This window comes from Phoxinus phoxinus (assembly GCF_949152265.1).
Source record: "Phoxinus phoxinus genome assembly, chromosome: 12".
Classification (NCBI taxonomy): Eukaryota; Metazoa; Chordata; class Actinopteri; order Cypriniformes; family Leuciscidae; genus Phoxinus; species Phoxinus phoxinus.
In genome coordinates this window covers 24,205,607-24,223,594 of record NC_136887.1, presented here as the reverse complement: position 1 = coordinate 24,223,594, position 17,988 = coordinate 24,205,607, and the positions used below count along the sequence as shown (strand labels likewise).

Here is a 17,988-nt window from a genome sequence, read left to right as displayed (position 1 = left end):
ATAGAGTGCCCGTGTGAACGTCCTCTTAAACGTGCTGTTTACTTTCCTGCATTAAAGCATTTTTCTTTCTATAAGGTTTCAGGGTATTACTGCAAGGTGTTATAGCTTAGCTCTCCAGCGGTTACCTTCATAACATTGTGTAAAAATGAGGAAATTAATCGTGTTTTTATTCAGTGCTTTCGCTCCATACTCTGGCAGGTAGGCCTTGAGGTCGTTCTCTTTGAAGGTGTGCCTTTCTCTCAAAAACATGAAAACATCTCAGACAATCACATAACTCTTGATAGCACTGCTCTGCCTTGAACCCCCAATCTCCAAAACCCTTCTTCTGAATACTCGCAACGGGGTTTAATCAGCTCAAGAGGGGGCTTCTTATCTTTCTGCACTTGTTATGGGAAGCTTATTGAACAAATCAGAGGGGAAAAAAGGAGCGGTTCATTATTTCCAGGGTTGGCAATGAGGTTGATGTATCTCATTGTGAACCCTCAGTTGACAGCTCATTTTCCAGACAATCCTAGCTTTGATTCACGGAAGGCGAGAAAAGAGAGCGGGACGTTGAGGAAAAGGCAGCTCAGGATTCCATTGCTTATTCAGGACCAATGCTTGCGGCTGTGTGTTAATAATCTCCTCAGAAAACAGGCTGAATCCCAATTGTTTGTTGAACACGTATGTAACTGGGTTCAATTCTGCGCAGATAGGAATGCTGAGAGATTGGCCTTGTGCACGACACAGAGGAGAAGATTAAGGCAAGGTAATGTGCTGTTTGATAGTCACGGTGAGAAAGAACCGCTGCTCTTCAATCTCAAGTCAATTTGGGAGACTAAAAGGAAGGAGAATGAAAAAGTGTGCATCTAAGGGTTAATGAGAGAGGGACTGTGCAAAAGGAAAAGCAATGAGTGAGGGTTTTTTCCGGATAGACGGATAGGTCAGCTGAAACGCGGCGCCATGCTGTCTGCAGTGTGCCAAATTGTGCTATCCTGATTGATCTGTGTTTTTGGAGAGTTGTCTTTAACGACGCTGGATTTCTTTGCCACACACCTTTCATCCTCATGTCCATCTGCTCCGTGCACTCCTGGTCCTTCCTGACTCGTGGCCCTTATCCAAACCCACATCGCTCTCTCTCTCTCTCTCGCAGTCATGAAAATCCACAAGTAACAAAGCCCAGGGGCAAAGTATCCTCTAGGGTGCAGAAGGGAAAATGAAGCTAACCACATCGCATCCCCAGCTGTGCTCTAACTGGAATGTAACTAATAGTGAGGTGAGACAAAGTCCATCCCAGTGGAGGGCTCTTGGACTGTAATGGGCTCATCGTAACAACTGTTACTGGGGTGCCCAGATCTTAAAGTAAGCATTTCTTGCATCTCGTCCTAAATTCTTTTACCCGGGTGGAATAGAGCAGGGCTCAACTGGCCGCTACAGAGATTTTTGGGCCAGTTGATGGGATCGTCACTTGTCCTTTCAGGCCAGTGCTGCGCTGTCACCGAAAAGTTTGCATTCACTGATATTTTACATTCATTTTTATGCCTTGCAGATTTAAACTTTTCATTTGTCAAAGGAAAAATACAAAATATAATTACAAATATATAAAAACAATTTGATTTTAATAAATAAAACAGATGTGTAAACATTCCCATTAATGTAATAAAGAAACATTAGAAAAATAAAAATGCATTACTACAATTCAAAATTAACAATTCTTTTGTGTTGGGGTCAGTGAATATATGAGCAGGACCAGCAGAAGAAAAAAAAATCCTTATTGTTGAATCCTGTAGAGGTCGCGTACATTGCAGATCACATACCGAGACCTAGGAAATTTATCCAATCAACGGAATCCCATCGCATCCGGCACCGATCCCAAGCCCAACCAGACCCTCATCCTCACAGCCGCTTTGTTTGACAGGGATTGGATTGGAGTGTGTGGCGAGTGCTGCCAAAAAGTGAGCCTCGATCTGTAGGCAGTTGGTTTAATAGATGGCAGGATGAGATCCCTGCTGGCATGAAGCCCACAGCACCCACAGCAAGTCCGACTCAACTCCATTAACTCCCATTAGAATTGCTCAACTAGCTTCGCCAAAACTCGACATTCCTGATTCACACTTACAGACAAAACTATGCGAGCGTACACCGATATGCGCGCTGATTAAAAGAGCGTACTGCCCTCACAAAACACACCCACACTTATACAAACAGGATAATCTGTTGCACACATTATTTACTTGAGCAAATGTAAATTTTGTGTTGCATTTTTTTTTCTAGAACTGCCGGGGTTCGCTCACTCAAGGAAAGATTGCGAATAAACTCTGTAGAGGTAAAGGGGGAAAAAATCAGCTGTCTTCTGACAAGTACATTGTACCCGGCAGTTTTCTGTCCAGAATACAAAGAGACATTTATCACTGCAGCTGGGTAGAAAAGAGAGAGGGGGGTGTGAGCGAGAAAAGAGAGAGGAGAAAAATATACAAGGGAGAACTGGCTGCTCTGTCACTGCGGCAGTGCGAGAATTTATCTTTTAACCCCCTTCCTATTAATGCAGCATGCGTTTCAGTGAATAGAAGCCATCCTCCATTCCCTTTCCATGCTATATTTCCTGTTTTGTCTTTATACAACCCGTTTTGGCATTGCATTTCTCCCGTATTACGAGTTCTGAATCGTAACACTAAAATGACGCCTTCTGCTCATCTGAGGCAATTACAGCCATTACGAAAAGGTTAAAACCCAGGGCAGCTGCCCTTTCTGTATCCTGTCACTCTGATGTATATTCATTTGCCCTGCTGTAAACATAAATGATCTGCTGAAATGCATACGCAGACCTACCATCAAAGCAATGACTGTGCTGTTGGAAACGACTAACAGAGTTCACAGGGATGCCTTCATCTTGTCACTGCTTTATCCCTCTGTTCTCACTGCATCCTCACTCACTCCATAGCAGATGATCTCAGTGGGTTAAAATTTAGTTCAGATTCCTCCTGCATAAAAATGACAGATTATCAGCTATTGATGAAAGATTAAAGACAGCAACTGGTGAGTGAGATCAGTTACGGCCACAAACCATGGGAGTCTCCCCACTTTGCCCAAAGGCGTTATCTCTGTATAATGTCAGCTCCACAAAGCAGAAAACCTTAGCAACCCTTTTACGTGCAAATACTCTCCTTTCTTTCCCTCAAAGCGGTCAGCTCTCCCCAGAGCTTAAGCAATCGTTTTCCTCAGAGGAAAAAAAGGCAGTGTGGCTTGCATTCTGAGCGTGCCACTGCAACAGACTTTGTTTTCCTACATGCCGCCCCTACGGTCTGTTTTCAAGGCTTCCAAAAAGAGGAGATTGAACTCAATCACTCCATCCTCTGGGTAGCCAATTAACCTTCATGGTTTTAGGGCCCTTGCCCCCAACCCCTTAAAAAGGAGTATAAAAAACTAATGGGGGAGGCTGGCTGTTAAGTTTAATGGGAGACAGGGAGGCCTCAAAATGGGTTTTTTAATGATGCTCCCCTGCTCTCATGCACTATCCATTAAAGAGTAGGCTGGAATGGGCTGTTGCACTGCGAGACTAGAGATCAACACAATCAAATGGGCCAAACATCACAGCGGGGGCTCAGGCCCTTTGTTAAAGGAGAATGTGCAATCTTGCTCATGATTTTTGTCACATTAACATCACAAAAGTTATAAAAAGGCAGCCTAATTGGTCTCCATCCAAATCTACGCTGTCACTTACACAATTTTGCATTGATGATAGATGGCTAATTTAATCTCTGGCCTTTATGGGATCATTAGCTCCCATGTAGAGCTCCTCTCGTGGGCTTTGCTTCTGATCCTCAAGCAAGACCAGGGGTTATTCTGCTTGAACACCTGTGTTGAACTTCAGTAAGGGTCAGTAAGATTTTTAGTTTTAGTTTTTGAAAGATGCATCTTATGCTCGCCAAAACAACATTACAAATGTCTTTACTGTCACTTTTGATCAATTTAATACGTCCCTACTGGATAAAAAAATTTATTTATTTAAAACAAATCTGACTGATCTCAAACTTTTGAATGGTAGAGCACACCCACAAAAATAAATAAAAAGAAAAGGAAAATGAAAATGAGTTCTGCTAGCATAATAGCAGATGTCATGTTTGCAGATGCCACTTGGATTAATATTCTTGAATGAAATTCATACCTTTTTAAGTGTCCTACTAATTTTTGGGGCCACTCTTCATGCCAAACTCAAGCTGCCCACCCCTGCAGTCCAGTTCTGCCCCAGTTGAGCTGGAATTGAGAAAGAGCACAAGAGGTGACTGGGGACTGTCAGTAAGGCTTCTTAAGACTAGTGGCTTTCTCTGTACTTGGTCTTATTCTTCTGTCATAGATAAGGGCATTTAATGTCACGGCCCCGCATGTGGCCAAGAGTGGGCACCAAGGAAATCCAATTAACTTCAGCCACAGCAACACTGCCCACATTGTGCCTTTCGCAATCCCACCCACCCCTCTGGCACAACCGGGTGCCTTCCATCGCCAGTGACACACTAACTTCCTTTGACTCAACTCAAGTCGGACATTAGTCTGTGCTGTTTTTCTTCTTGTTTGTGATCTCAGGGTTTTCACTGAGGAATACGCCCCACTGCTGAGTCTCAGTGCGTGACTCATGCTTTCTTTAAGGTAAGCTTTTTCATCATATAGATGAGCAATCACATATGTCCCCTCCCCACCGTCTGGCTGCTATTCAAGGCAAGGTCTGCTGCCATTTCAGATGCAGTGTCGCTCCGCCTGTCAATTTTACTCAGTATTACACCATGTTTTGCAATGGTTGGCCAGAGCTGCTGTTTTGGGCATGTGGGGAGTGAAAAGTCTTGAAATACTAATAAAAAGGGAGACTATAAGTGTCCATAGGGATGTGAGAACAAAACAGGGTGTGGCGTCACTGGTGCGAGGCCAGATGGTTACCAACTTAGAGGTGGCACGGCTATACTGCACCTGGACCTGGATTTCAATGCTGTATATTACTTCTGCGGTACAAGAAGCATCAGGTGAGCCAGCAGGGCTCCTCCTCTTGGCTGCTGACTCTTTTCATGCCGGGCAATGACGACTCGATGGAATGCAGTTCTTACATTACAGGTAGCACTTTCCCAACCGTCTTTATATGCGCAGGAAAATCAACTCTGAAAAATAAAGACGAATGGAACGTTAACAAGCAGTCAGACTGTGTACAGTCTCTCTGCATTATCTGAAAAGAAAGAATGTGAAAGAAGGAGAGAGGCAGAAAGGGCATGTGGGAAATAATGAGGGAGTCGGTTAAAAGAAAGTAGGAGAAAGAGGCAGACATGGGCATGAAGAAGAGAGTGAGAGACAGAAGAAGAGAAAGACAAAAGAATGAAAGAAAGCGAATGAGATAGGCCAGCTTGAAAAACAAGATAAAACGGAATATAAAACGCATAGCCAAGGCTGACACAGTGAACATGCCTGAATGAGAAGACACACTGCATTAATTATGTAACACAGTCTATGCAAGCAGGCCGCTCACACACGTCTCACAGGGGATGACAGTCTGGAGATATTAGTATTCGGTTGACGCAGTTGGGCCCAGCTGTTGAAGAGAAGACACACTGATTTTATGCACTCGGGTTGCATTGTGTCCAGGTACGTTTCTGTCAGTCTTAGCTTGACAGGAACAGGGCATCGGCTTTATTCCCACTGAATGAAAAAATAGCACAATAGGAGGAAAATGAAGCAATAGCAGTGTGTGGGAAAGGATGTTAAGATTTTTAAGTTGACTCTCCTTTTTGGATTTAAATAGCCACTTCTGCTTTGGTCAATTCATGAATCATTTGGCTTTTGATTAACATATATTTATATACACTACCTTTAAAAAGTTTGAGGTCAGTAAGATTCACTTGAATTATGCAACGTTGCATTGAATTGTTCAAAGGTTACAGCGGAGACGTTACAAATGATTTCTATTAAAATAAATGTTTTTTCATCATCAAAGAGTTCTCAAAAATAGCAGGCAGCACAACTCTTTTCAACTTTAATTATAAGACATATTTCTTGAATACCGAATCAGCATATTAGAATGACTTCTGAAGGATCATGTGACACTAAAGACTAATACTAAAGAGTAATGGCTGAAAATTCAGATTTGTCACGGGAATAAATTACATTTTAAAACATATTAAAATATAAAACAGTTATTTTAAATTGTAATAATAAACATTTGAAATGTTTTACTGTTTTACTGTATTTCTAAATCAAATAAATGCAACCGTGCTGAGCACAATAGACTCCCCCTCCCCAAACATTTGAAAAGTAGGATAATATATGTTGTATTGCAATAAATTTTTATTTTTCTCAGCTCAAATGCAAGCAGTAATTGAATGAAGAACTTAAAAGAATGAAGGTCAAGAGACACAGATAAATAGAAGGAAAACTGTACATTCATCCACCCACAAATCTATTTTTGCCGCCCCTGCCCTGAAGCAAGTTACATTCTCTAGGCTGGATGCTTTATGAATAGCAAATAAAGCCCTAATAGAAGAATATCTTATAGGCTTGCTTCAAGAAAAGAGGCTGGCCTGCAGATTTCAGAGGGGTTCACCGACTTCGGCAATGTGCTTCTCACAGATGATTTAATTTGCTGCAGCCAATGAGTTTGCGTCCTCTGTTACACCCCCCCCCTCCCCACCCACCAAAACCCTTAACCCCCAAAGCCCAGCCCGTCCCCTCACAGATGTAATTTACTGTCTGCTTTGTCCCTCTCGCTCTTCTCAGACTCAAGGGTTTCTGAGTAAATTAGCTACATTGCTCGGTCAAGCTTAAACACAGAATACAGCATTTGTAACAGAGTATTTAAAGATGTCCTCCACAAACCAATCCTTTTGGAAAAGAAGAGCCGGGTCTTGTGACTGGCTGCCTTAGGGTGCGTGCATTGGTGGCTGCCAGATCTATGAGTCAGGTTAATTTGGGACTGCCATCATCAAGAAAACTCTGGGGTCGAGTACCACTACAATGGCCTTCTCTGTGCTTTTCCAGAACTAATAAGCGAATCTGTCATTCCCAAATCCAGAGACATAATATCCTGTTTTCTGTCAGATATCCCCCATGTTTTATAACAGTGGGCTCTCAGAGTTCGCTTCACCCTAAATTAGCATGCTATCTACTTCTCGGGCCATGACACCATCCAGTGGAGAGCTATACGGGTGCAGTGGCACGGCAACAGGGAGATGACATCGGTTTCTGGTCATCCTCGAGGGATTCTAACCCATTAGTTCAGTTCAACTCCTCATAGTGGCTCTGAAGCGTTCTATAAAATAAAGAGCAGACCTTTTCATTTCAGTGGTTAAATTAATTCAGATATACTGTTGACAATTATGACTAAACTATTCGTAAGATCCCTTACCCACAAAATGGCTCCAAGACGTCACATGTTGATACTTTCAGCTAAGGATTTAGTTGTGGAATTCAGTAGCTTGAAAACTGTGGGCAAGCAGAAAGGTTCAGAGAAAACTATTATTATTATATTTATAAAGAGTGTGGGCAAGATGAAAAGCCCGGAGGAAAAAAAGAAGAAGAAAACAATAAAATAACAATAACATTTATAATAATTTAGTAACAAATAAATGTAGAGAATTTGGCGTTATGACATTATTATTGTTGCATTCTGCTTTCTAACGACTTAAGATCATAAAATGAACAACAAATTATTTTATGGTTTCTCATTCTCATTCTCATTCTCTAATGGTGAATATAAATTAAACACTGTCAGCTTATTAGAAAGTAAATATTAATTTATTTGTCACTGTATTAATGGGTGTTTATAGGCTACATGAACACATAGCTACCTTCATATTTTAAGGAGGGGGTCTCTTGAAAGCAGGTCATATGGTGCTCCATGGCATTAAAAATTATATCGTAGTGCTATTGCAAACAAATAATGCTACTAAACCGTCCCTCACCATAAAGTAAAGAAATATTCAACCTGTGTGAGGCACATGCTCAGCTCATTACCACAGCATCAAGCAGTCCATTCGCTAGCTTCCACCCTCCTCTTCTCCCACATACAGCAGCTCATTTTGGCTTCAAAGTGATTCATAATACAGCATCACATGTCTTTTCCCCTCATGTAGTTACACAGCTGTTAACCAGATACTGTTTGTACCAATCTATATACTGTATTGTTTGTCAGCACCAGTTTAGAAATTCATTCTTTAACTAGGGCCAGCCACAGAAGGTCTGATGGGGCGGGAAGAGAGGTGGAAAGACATATTTTGGAGCTGTGCTACTAATTCACACAAAGGCAGCGGTCGAAAAAAGAACGATGCAGCAGTAAACCACAGATATAAGTTAAGCTGTCATTGTGTGTTTGAGATTATAGGAGTGCAGGTGGCTTCACTGAGGAGACTGGCTGTCAGACACACTTACCAGAGCGGGACAGACCAGACCCTGATTTACTTCCTGATAAATTGACTGGTACTAATGTTAAGACACAGAAGCGGGCACAGGGAACCCTTGATTTGCCATCCGTGTGACAGTCCTTAACAAGGCTAAGCAGCAGGTATAATATCCTCAATAATTAATATCCGAGCCAAAGGAAGACGGAGGATGTCAAGGTCACTTTCCTGGAGGAGTCACAGAAATTGAAGGTACAAGACAGAGAAAAGCAGACGTACAGGTGTAATACAGAAACAATTTTTCCAAATGGTTTGAAAGAGGGAGGGAGGGAAAAAAAGGGAAAGACAGGGAGCAAGCAGATGGAGTGAGAATCTTGGAGAGCTGCTCTAGATGGCAAGGTCTCTGCACTGAGTGCCGTCTTCGTGGCTCAGTGACGCATCCTCCTCCACTGTTTGTAAAAACAAGACCATCACACTCCATCTTGTGGTCCCGCAGGGCTGAGGGCTCGCGGCTGATTTATGGTGCACAGACTGAATTGCCTGGCTGGGATGACAGCAGCACTTGGACTCTCCCTCGTGGGAAGCCCCCAGCGTCTGCCTGGCTTGTCGTAGCCTGTGCATGGCAGCTTGCGATAGTGTTAGAGTGGAGACAACATGACCCCCATCCTGGACGGACGCGCTGCAATGTCACCCAGGACCTCCCGGTCACTTCCTGTGCCTCCAACGAATGACGTGAATGAGATGAACAATAGTTGCATGACATTTATTTAGGTCTCTCATATAGTCAAATTAACATGGCACACATGTGCCACCTATTGCAAGCAGAAAGGTCCAGCAATAATAAATAAATAATAAGAGAGATAATAAATAAAAGTAAAATAACAAAATATAATAATAATAATGTAAAAAAAAATACATTATTACCGTTTCATTCTGCTTTCTAAAGACTGGCAGGAAATCATTAAATTAATCACAAATGTATTATTTATTATTAAATAATAAATAATATGACATTGCCAAGTGCTTGTTCCAATACATAATACATAAAAAATGAATAAATAAGATAAATAATAAATAAAACAATAAAATAGCCATTATTAGAATAATAATAATAATAGTGAATAAGATACATAATTTAACATTGCAGTTTCATTTAGCTTTCTAAACACTGGTGGGAAATCATGAAATTAAACACAAATTTATTATTATAAGAATAATGAAAAAGAATGTGCAAAAGTGATCGCCACAACCAATGTCTGCCCTCTCACGCCAGTACATTATTTCTCACAGGAGTCGGCTGCAGCTTAATCGTTTCATCAGTCTACACGGAACAACAATAGAGAGAGACAAACAAGAAGAAAAATGTGTTTTTGAGGCAGAATGCATCTAAATATGATTTATATGATCATTATGCTCAAAACCGCAGCAAAACATGCTCAGGTTTAATATAGTTAATCTTTAAACCAATGCATCATGTTGCTCAGAACGGTTTGATTTATTAGGAACGTCTTGCTTGTTTCTTTGGCTGTTTCACCTTGTTCCTCAAAGAAATGACATACTTTCCCTGAGCCTGTAAATCCAAAGTGACTGAATAGTGTCACTGTGAAAACTGCAGAGCCCCGTGGTTGCAATTACTTCCCCAGTCGAGTGTTTGAGAGTGTGTGAGTATGCCCACTTTCCCCTTACATACTCCCTGAGCCGAGCCTATTTAAACAGGTACATTAGCTGCATTTTCTCTGGCCCTCTCTCGCATTACATCAACAATGCAGACCTCCAGCGCTCGTACATGAATTTTTGGAGAGAAAAGAAAGTGTGTTTTCCAAGAAGGAGCATAATAGCTTCCAAACAAGATGAAAGTCTGGCAGTGACACAAAAGATGTTCAGATTTTTTTTCCCAGATTAAAAGCCATTCCTTTTGTTTTGGGGATGCGAAACTCAGCCCACCCACAAAATTGAGCTCATTTAGCCATGTTTAAGATAACCAGACATTTTAAATTGATTAAAATCCCTCTTTAGGTAGCAGTGTTGTGCAAAGTTCTGATTTCAGACAGTTTAATTAGAAATGGATTGACAGGAAGAGGAGTTTATTGCAGTTCAAAGAAATATAATCCATCCATCCATCCATCTATCTATCTTATCTATCTTGTCTTTCTGTATTTCTGCATCCTAGTTTGCTACATCAATTCAAACACATGAACCGAATTGTTATTAAATTATGAATGGAGCACAACCTGTTTATTGGTAGAGAGCAAAGCAAAATATTTTAGCTATGATGTCTACTTTCAAATCCGCCGTGACCTCTGACCTGCCGGAGCTGAGGCTTAATGAACGAAGTTACGGTTCATTCTAGCCTCATTATTTGACAGAGTTCTTCTCTCATGAAGTAAACTGATGCCGTTCTACTACAAGCTGACAGCAGTGGTGGGTTCTTATCACAAGAGCCTTTGCATTACAAGTGGACTATTTATTATTCTTCAGCTTTGCAGAATGCAGATAGCGGTACACATATTTAAAACAGTCCCAAACACCTTGTGCATTCTTTCATCCAGTGCAAAAATTAAATCCCACTATTTCTGATACTCAGCAATGCTGTGGGACTCTCATCCCCATGACTTTTTTTTTTTTTTAATAAAGCTTTACTTACAAATGTGGAAGAGTAAGAAAACATAGATGCTTCCGCCTCCAGCCAGAGCCAAGCCCATAATTAGGCTGTAAATCCTAGACAGCAAATGTTCCTTCTGACATAGTGCTCTGGACTGTATTTTAAGTCTTTTCCCGGAACTGATTGGCAAGCGTATTTTCCTGATGACTTTCAATAGAGATTCGCTGTAGGAGGGCCGTCTCCCTTTCACTGCTCTCTTCTGCACAACTCAAAGATCAGCTGCATTGAAGCTTTAATTGCTTCATTTGTTGGCATTATATTTCTATCTCTCGTAGGGCAAAAAAAGATAGGAAGAGATTCTTGTTTTGTCAGGGGTTGACAGGCTGTCATGTCTTACTGCAATTTGTTTTGTGGTTAGCACAGATCTTTGAGAGAAACATCTGTGAGTTTTGTGGATAAACCACTGACAGGATGTGAGAGAGCTGTTAATGGCGTTCTGCTTTCACAGTGATGTAATTTACAAGAGAATCGCTCCATGGGGGTCCCCTTAAAGGACAGAGGCTGAAAAAGATGACAACATTCAATGAATGGACGTGTCCCTACTGTCATAAGGAAGGGGAATTGGAAAATGCACTCTATTTTTGTGTGTTGCCCATTCAAGAGGTGAACACGATTCGAATCTTGTTAAAGTGCCTCCTATTGATCCACAGGATGCAGATAAATCCATGCTTCTGTAGAAAAGCGGATTCTTATGAAATGAAAGGAGGAATTCTGGGTAGGCAGATTGCGCCGTGGCAGGTGTGGTGTCCTCGGCACTCGCTCGCTGTATATGTGGATAATGTGAGACTCACCCTTGTTGCTATGGTGATAACATTGACTTTTGGTGATGAAAAGCCCTTTCAAGATGTGGACTTGTGTGTGTGTTCACAGGGCTTGGTAATTATGGGCTAAATTTGAGCCACTTGAGATACCGTAGTCGATCCAGAGCTTTACTTTCCAATTTATTTTTTACTTTTTCAATTTAATTTCTCCATTCTCCCTGCTGCTCGGCTGAGTTTTAGTATGAAGAAGCATGTGCGTGTGTGACGGTCTGTGTGTGAATGGTGTGACTATATATGTGGGTCAAATCTCTAATAATGCACCGAGATACAAATACACAAGCACACAGGAGCTTTTATCTTCTCACATGTGCCGCAGGATATCTGAAGTGTCTCCAGACTTCAGTTAGTAATCTGTCAATCTCATTAGATCACATTTTAAGGGTGACAGTTTTGGCAGTGGGGATCTTGGAAAGCAACGCTCCAATCTTTAAATATTGATTCAGGCCCCAAAGCTGTGTTGTCCCTCGGAGTCCTGAAAGAGCAGGAAAAGCAGATAATTAGTGATTTTAATTGGATGATCCGTCAAGCTCAGAGTGTCAGATGTAAATGTGTGAATCCTTCCCACAATCCTTCGCTGTCACCGAGGGCCACAAGCATGTAGCAAGGTCTCAACCCTTGGGCTGATTTACCACTAAGAAAGCTGACCAAATGTGTCAACAAACATCTGTGTGGAATATTATCTGTCTATTTTGGTTGATGGGATGTGAACTTGTCATTCAGTGAAGTATAACTCAATTTGGTGACAATTAATCAACAATAACAGGTGTTCTCTGACTTTACAATTATCTACAATTAACTCTATATCAACATTCATCAATATGACTTTGGAATGTAATGCTTAAGGCATACTCATATATTGGTACCATATCAGTTATTTATTGATATAGCAGAGATTTTAAAACATTTATCAGTTTTGTTCTACACACACACACACACGAATATTATAAATGATAATGCTATTATTTAATATATTTTTGATGTATAAATATTGTGGCGAAATCACAATCAGAATTTGGATGCCTAAATAAACTAGTTTTAATATCAGTAATTTAGTGGTTATAGGCGATCTAAAAATAATTAGTATTATCTCTATTCCAGAATTAACAGTGCATCCCTAATTACGCTCTTTATTATTATTATTATTATTATATGTGAGCGGTGCATGTGGAAACGGCAATCTGAGGATGTGATTTTGTTATGCAAATACCATTTGTGTGTATTAGCAAACATTTAAGCAGAGAGAGTGCCCTTGTCGTGCTTGTCTATCCAGATGGCCAATAATGAAATATGTATGGAGTCAAAAGGACTCACGCAGAAAGCTGTTTTGGGCTGACTGCTAATAAAAAGAGAGCTGCCTTGATTATCACAGATGCATCTCTTTTAAATAAAAGGGAAGTGAAAGAGGCAGACAGCTCCTCAACTTGAGCGAGAGAGAGCTTGGCTTTTTTTTTTTGTAGTTATAATGATACAAAAAGCAGCTTGAAAGCACTTCCCTCCAACACAACAAAGGACAGATCTGTAGTAATACTGGCTCAGACAAATCTTTTTTTTTCTCTTTTTTTTATTATTCCACAACAGCTTTAAAACATCATTACATATTTATAACTGCCAGCTAGATGACAGAGACAGAGCACAATGTTCAGCATTTAACAATGAGGCTACTTTGCCAGTGTCCCTCACTGTGAAATCTGTGATTGCACTGTCTAAACCCTCCTTTCATCAAGCCTGGCAACAGTGTGAAACAATTACTCACAAGAAGGGGATCCACTTTTGATTTAACAATGCACCCTTTAATTGGTTTATTAAAAGGCCCTCAAAAGTTCTAGCATTAAAACTTGTTGAAGAAGTAGTGCCAGCTTACATTAAAATGGAGCGGAGCTCTTCAGCATGCTAGAGTCTTTTCCCCCCTTTTCCAGCTCTGACATGTGCTGGAAAGATGAAAGCCCCAAAACAAACCATCCCTGAAATCAATGAAAGAAACCACAAATAAGTAGAAGCTGTGCAAACGGCACAGTTTAGACCAGGGGTTCCCAAACATTTCCATTCCAGGATCCACCTAGACAAGTATCTATCTCAAGATGCACCAAAATATTTTTAAGTGAAAAAATAAACCCATGACAAGACAACAAAGTACTGTTTACGTAAATAATCCATCATACACGCCACTGGTTCACGTTTGGAGCATTAGATTAGATATGTCCGTAAAATTTTTAAACACGCTCGCTCTGGTCTGGATATGAAGTGTGATCCGCGCTGCCATTGTTAAACTCGTTGGGGTGTTTAGCGCAGAAAACGCTCTCATGTTCGCTCTGTCTGTACATGTAAAATGCTTTTTACAGACATATTTTCCTTGTGTTGCTAGGTAGCCAAATGCACATAGGGAAACGCATAGAACACACTCTTACAACCATGTCTCTGAAAGATAACAGCGCTAAGTTGAACAGATGAACAGACCTGAAACACCCTTTTGTGACAATTGAATTATCTGGTGTAATGCGAACGAGTTTCGTTAATAATGTGCACCAAGCAGCTTAATAATGAAATGAGCCCCTCTGAGACACAGAAAACATTGTTTTTGCTAGTTGCACGTGAACGCTTCACTATATAACACGCAGCTAGCACAAATACGTATACAAATAAATCACAGCATTTGGGATTTGTAATTCGTTATTTCTATTTAATGTTGATATATCGTGCAGCCCTAGACTAAACTGCTTTTGTGTGCGTGCGTGCATGCACGTGCGCGCGCACGCACGTGTGTGTGTGTGATTTACTGAAACACAAATTTAACAGCAGCCACGTGATTGCATGCACAGTTTTAAAAGCCCTGGTTTAGACAACAAAACTAACTCCTCTCTTTCTCTCTCTTTTTGTGCAGATCAGTCAGAGGGATTCCACTGCCAAGACGAATGTCGTATCCTGGGCCACTCGGATCGCTGTTGGATGCCCCGGGTTCCCATGCCGGCGAAAGTGAAGTCTCCCGAACACGGCCGCAACGTCATCGCTCTGTCCATCGAGGCCACAACCGTGGACGTACCTCATTACGAGGACTGTGGCACCACCAAAAGGACTTTTGCCACCTTTGGCAAAGATGGGCCGGATGAGGAGCGGGCTGAACAGAGGGGCAGGCGGCAAACGGCAGAGCCGGCCGTCTGCAGCCCCAAGACCAACGGCACAGTTCGCGAGGCCGGAAATGGTCGAGAGGCCGTTAGCCCCATCACCTCCCCTGTGCACCTGAAGAGCCCCCAGTCCAAACCACCCTCCGCTTACAACACACTGAAATGCCGGGACGTAGAGCGCATAGCCAACCACAGCCTGCTGCGGCAGCCGGAGGGGAAGGACAGTGAGCCGGCTATGCGGGAGATCAACACGCTCTTGCAGGACGGCCGTGAGAAGGAGTCCCCCGGCAGCAAGCGGCTGAAGGACATCGTGCTTTAACCGGCTCCCACGTGTACACAGAACGCATACGCTACTACGAGTGTGTGCCGACGTGTGCGTGTGTGTGTATTTGTGTGCTTTTGCGAGCGTTGAGCCGAACGGGCCTGGGGAAAGAAGGGCGAGACACATGTGCAGCACAATGTATTCTCCAGAGACCGAACAAACTAAGCTGAAAATGTGTCTGCGAGCTCAGACTGTCATCGTGGCTTGGTAGTAACAACAACGCTTGTACGTTCGTCGCAATCGTCTATCTGCAGTGGACAGGCTGGTTACTGTGTGCTGCGTGACACGCTCCACCCTGCCCTCACGGCTTGCCCTTAGAGGAGAAAGACCTTCCAGGGCACCGCCAGTGACACCTGAGTAAAGTCATGCCTTGTAGACTCGAAAGAGACTTCTAACTTTCTTCTAATGCCTTCTTTGGTATGCAGTTTTTGCTTCAGCTGCCAAACCGCTCACTGTTCCCGAAGAGGACGTGGGTCTCTCTGACGCTACGGATTAGCGAGACTCTTCCCATGTGACGTAAGCCGTCCGATTGCGGGAGAGCGCACAGGAACACTCCCTCAGATTTCATTTCATTTCAGTGGCTTCTCACTGGCCTGATAAGACTACCCTTCTCTGTTTCCCTCAAGATATTCCAATGTCAGCAAACCATGAGGTCATTACACTGCTTATTTTTTATCTCTGATGGAGCTAAATGAAGTTGCGCTATCAGCTCAAGCTCACCGAAAAACTGGAATAGGGAGAGACAGATCCCCCAGACTTACAGCCAGATATATATATATACAGTATATATATATATGGACAAAAAGAAGAAGAAAAAACATAAGACTTGTTGCTTTTGAAATCTCCTGTGCCCTTTCCTGATTGTAGCCAGTGGAGCGCAGTTTACTAGAACTTCGTGCTCTGGTCTTGTACTTTTTTGGATTTTGACTATGGGGCTAGGATAGAAGGGGTCGTCACTTACGTCTTGCTATGTGAAACTCTGTTTAGGGTTTAATACTATCATTTTTAATAATCTGTTGTTATGTGACAATCCCTTTAATGTTTTGTTGCGAAAGTAAAAAAAAATACAAATAAACATTGGTGTTCAACTAAAGCTACAGTAGCGTTTGTACACAAAGACAAAAAGGAAAAAAAAACATATATGCCAAAATATATTTTATAAATAATTTAAAATGTATAATGAGAATATTTAATGCTGTGTAGTTATTTTATCAGTAAGTTATACTTGAAATTAACTGGCTTTTTTCTTTATTTGTCCCCTTTTTATTGACTTTGTTATTTCTTCTTTTATCCTTTTTTTTTACATTTTCAATTGATCTTGAATTTTTGTTGACTGTGTTACCCCTGGCAACTGTTGATTGCAGTCTACCTTGTTGTAAAAGAGTTTCTTATTGGTCAGTTTTCGTGCCATCAAGTTTCTGTGTGGGCAAAAAAAAAGAAAAAGACAAAAAAAATAACAAAAAAAAAATCAACACCAACAGTAGTGTGTCAGTACAATGAGCTTAGAGTGAGATAGCAAAAGAAACCAAAAAATTGCAACAAACATTAAACTTTCAAGATAACAGGTTGTTGTTTAATCTTAATACTCAAGTAAGGGTAAGAGTAAAACTACCATTTCGAGTCACTGGAAGTGGTTCCACTCATTTCTGAAGTGTTGGAGAGGCGCTAAATGGAAGTCAGTTCCATGTAAAGCAAACCCAGATGCTCTGAGACAGACTTGCTTTGCTATCTATCATCAAGTTCAGCCCTCCATTTTTCCAGATCGTTTAAGAACGCTGTACCAAGCCCAACCAAACAAGTTTGTTTTACTGCAGGAGAAAAAAAAACTGATTTGGTGGAATCACCATAGCAGCGGACGGAGAGAAATTGCAAAATCAGTTTCTTTGCAATATTCATTTTAGAATGTGGAAAGTACAAACAGCAGCAATGTGTGAAAAAGATATAGATCTAGTAGCTGAATGTTTTTGCTGGTCTCACCAAACAGCTTCTGGCAACATGAAAAACAGAATTATCACTGAATGTATACTGCAGCTTATTATTAAACTATTAAATGTTCTCCACTTTGTCTCCTTGTCTAAATTCATCAGTTCTGCATGTTTCCATCACACTCTTTTTAATTTGCCATCAAATGGCTCATAATGGAATAGATCCGTCTCGACTGGAGAGGAAAAGAGTGAGACGGCATTGTTGAAAAGTAATGAGCGCAACCCGAGTTCAGCATACAGCAATTATCCTTTCTTAAGCGATCCTTTGTCTTGCCATAATTCATTAAAATCTATAATGTGATATGAATATCTACTGTTAATTTTCCCCGAAAGTAATATGCTAATGTGTGTGGCAATGGCGGCTGCTGTGATGACAATCAAATGAAAATTAGTTTTCGCTGAGGTCAAATCTGAATGCTTCCCTGCAAAATCATTCTGCAACATCCTTTTTAGATATCCTGATTCTGACTAATTGCAAAAATTACAAACGACAGCAGAAAATACACCTAATGCTGCCAAACAAAGCAGCCGTTTGAGAATCATCCAACTGAGGAGTGTCAATTTCAAATCGCTGGTCGTTCTAATTTGCTGAAGTGGATGATGCACGCAATTCTGGCCAAGTACATCATTACTTGGATTCATACCCAGTGCAATGCTATGCTACTTATCTGTCAAAATAACATCTGACAAAAGACAAAATGACAGAGAAAGGGGCTCATCATTACAAATTT

At 41.3% G+C, this 17,988-nt stretch overlaps 1 protein-coding gene across 4 annotated transcripts in view; it reads left to right on the top strand.

Moving 5' to 3' along the window:
• The window catches only part of pcdh19 (protocadherin 19), a 56,016-nt gene extending 38,685 nt beyond the window's left edge, over nt 1–17,331 (top strand). For all 4 annotated transcript variants that reach the window (XM_079630056.1, XM_079630055.1, XM_079630054.1 and 1 more), the window contains exon 5: nt 14,710–17,331. In XM_079630056.1, coding sequence (XP_079486182.1) covers nt 14,710–15,269 — 560 coding nt within the window. In that variant the 3' untranslated portion in view covers nt 15,270–17,331. The remainder of the gene's footprint in view (nt 1–14,709) is intronic.
• Nucleotides 17,332–17,988: the final 657 nt, after the last annotated feature.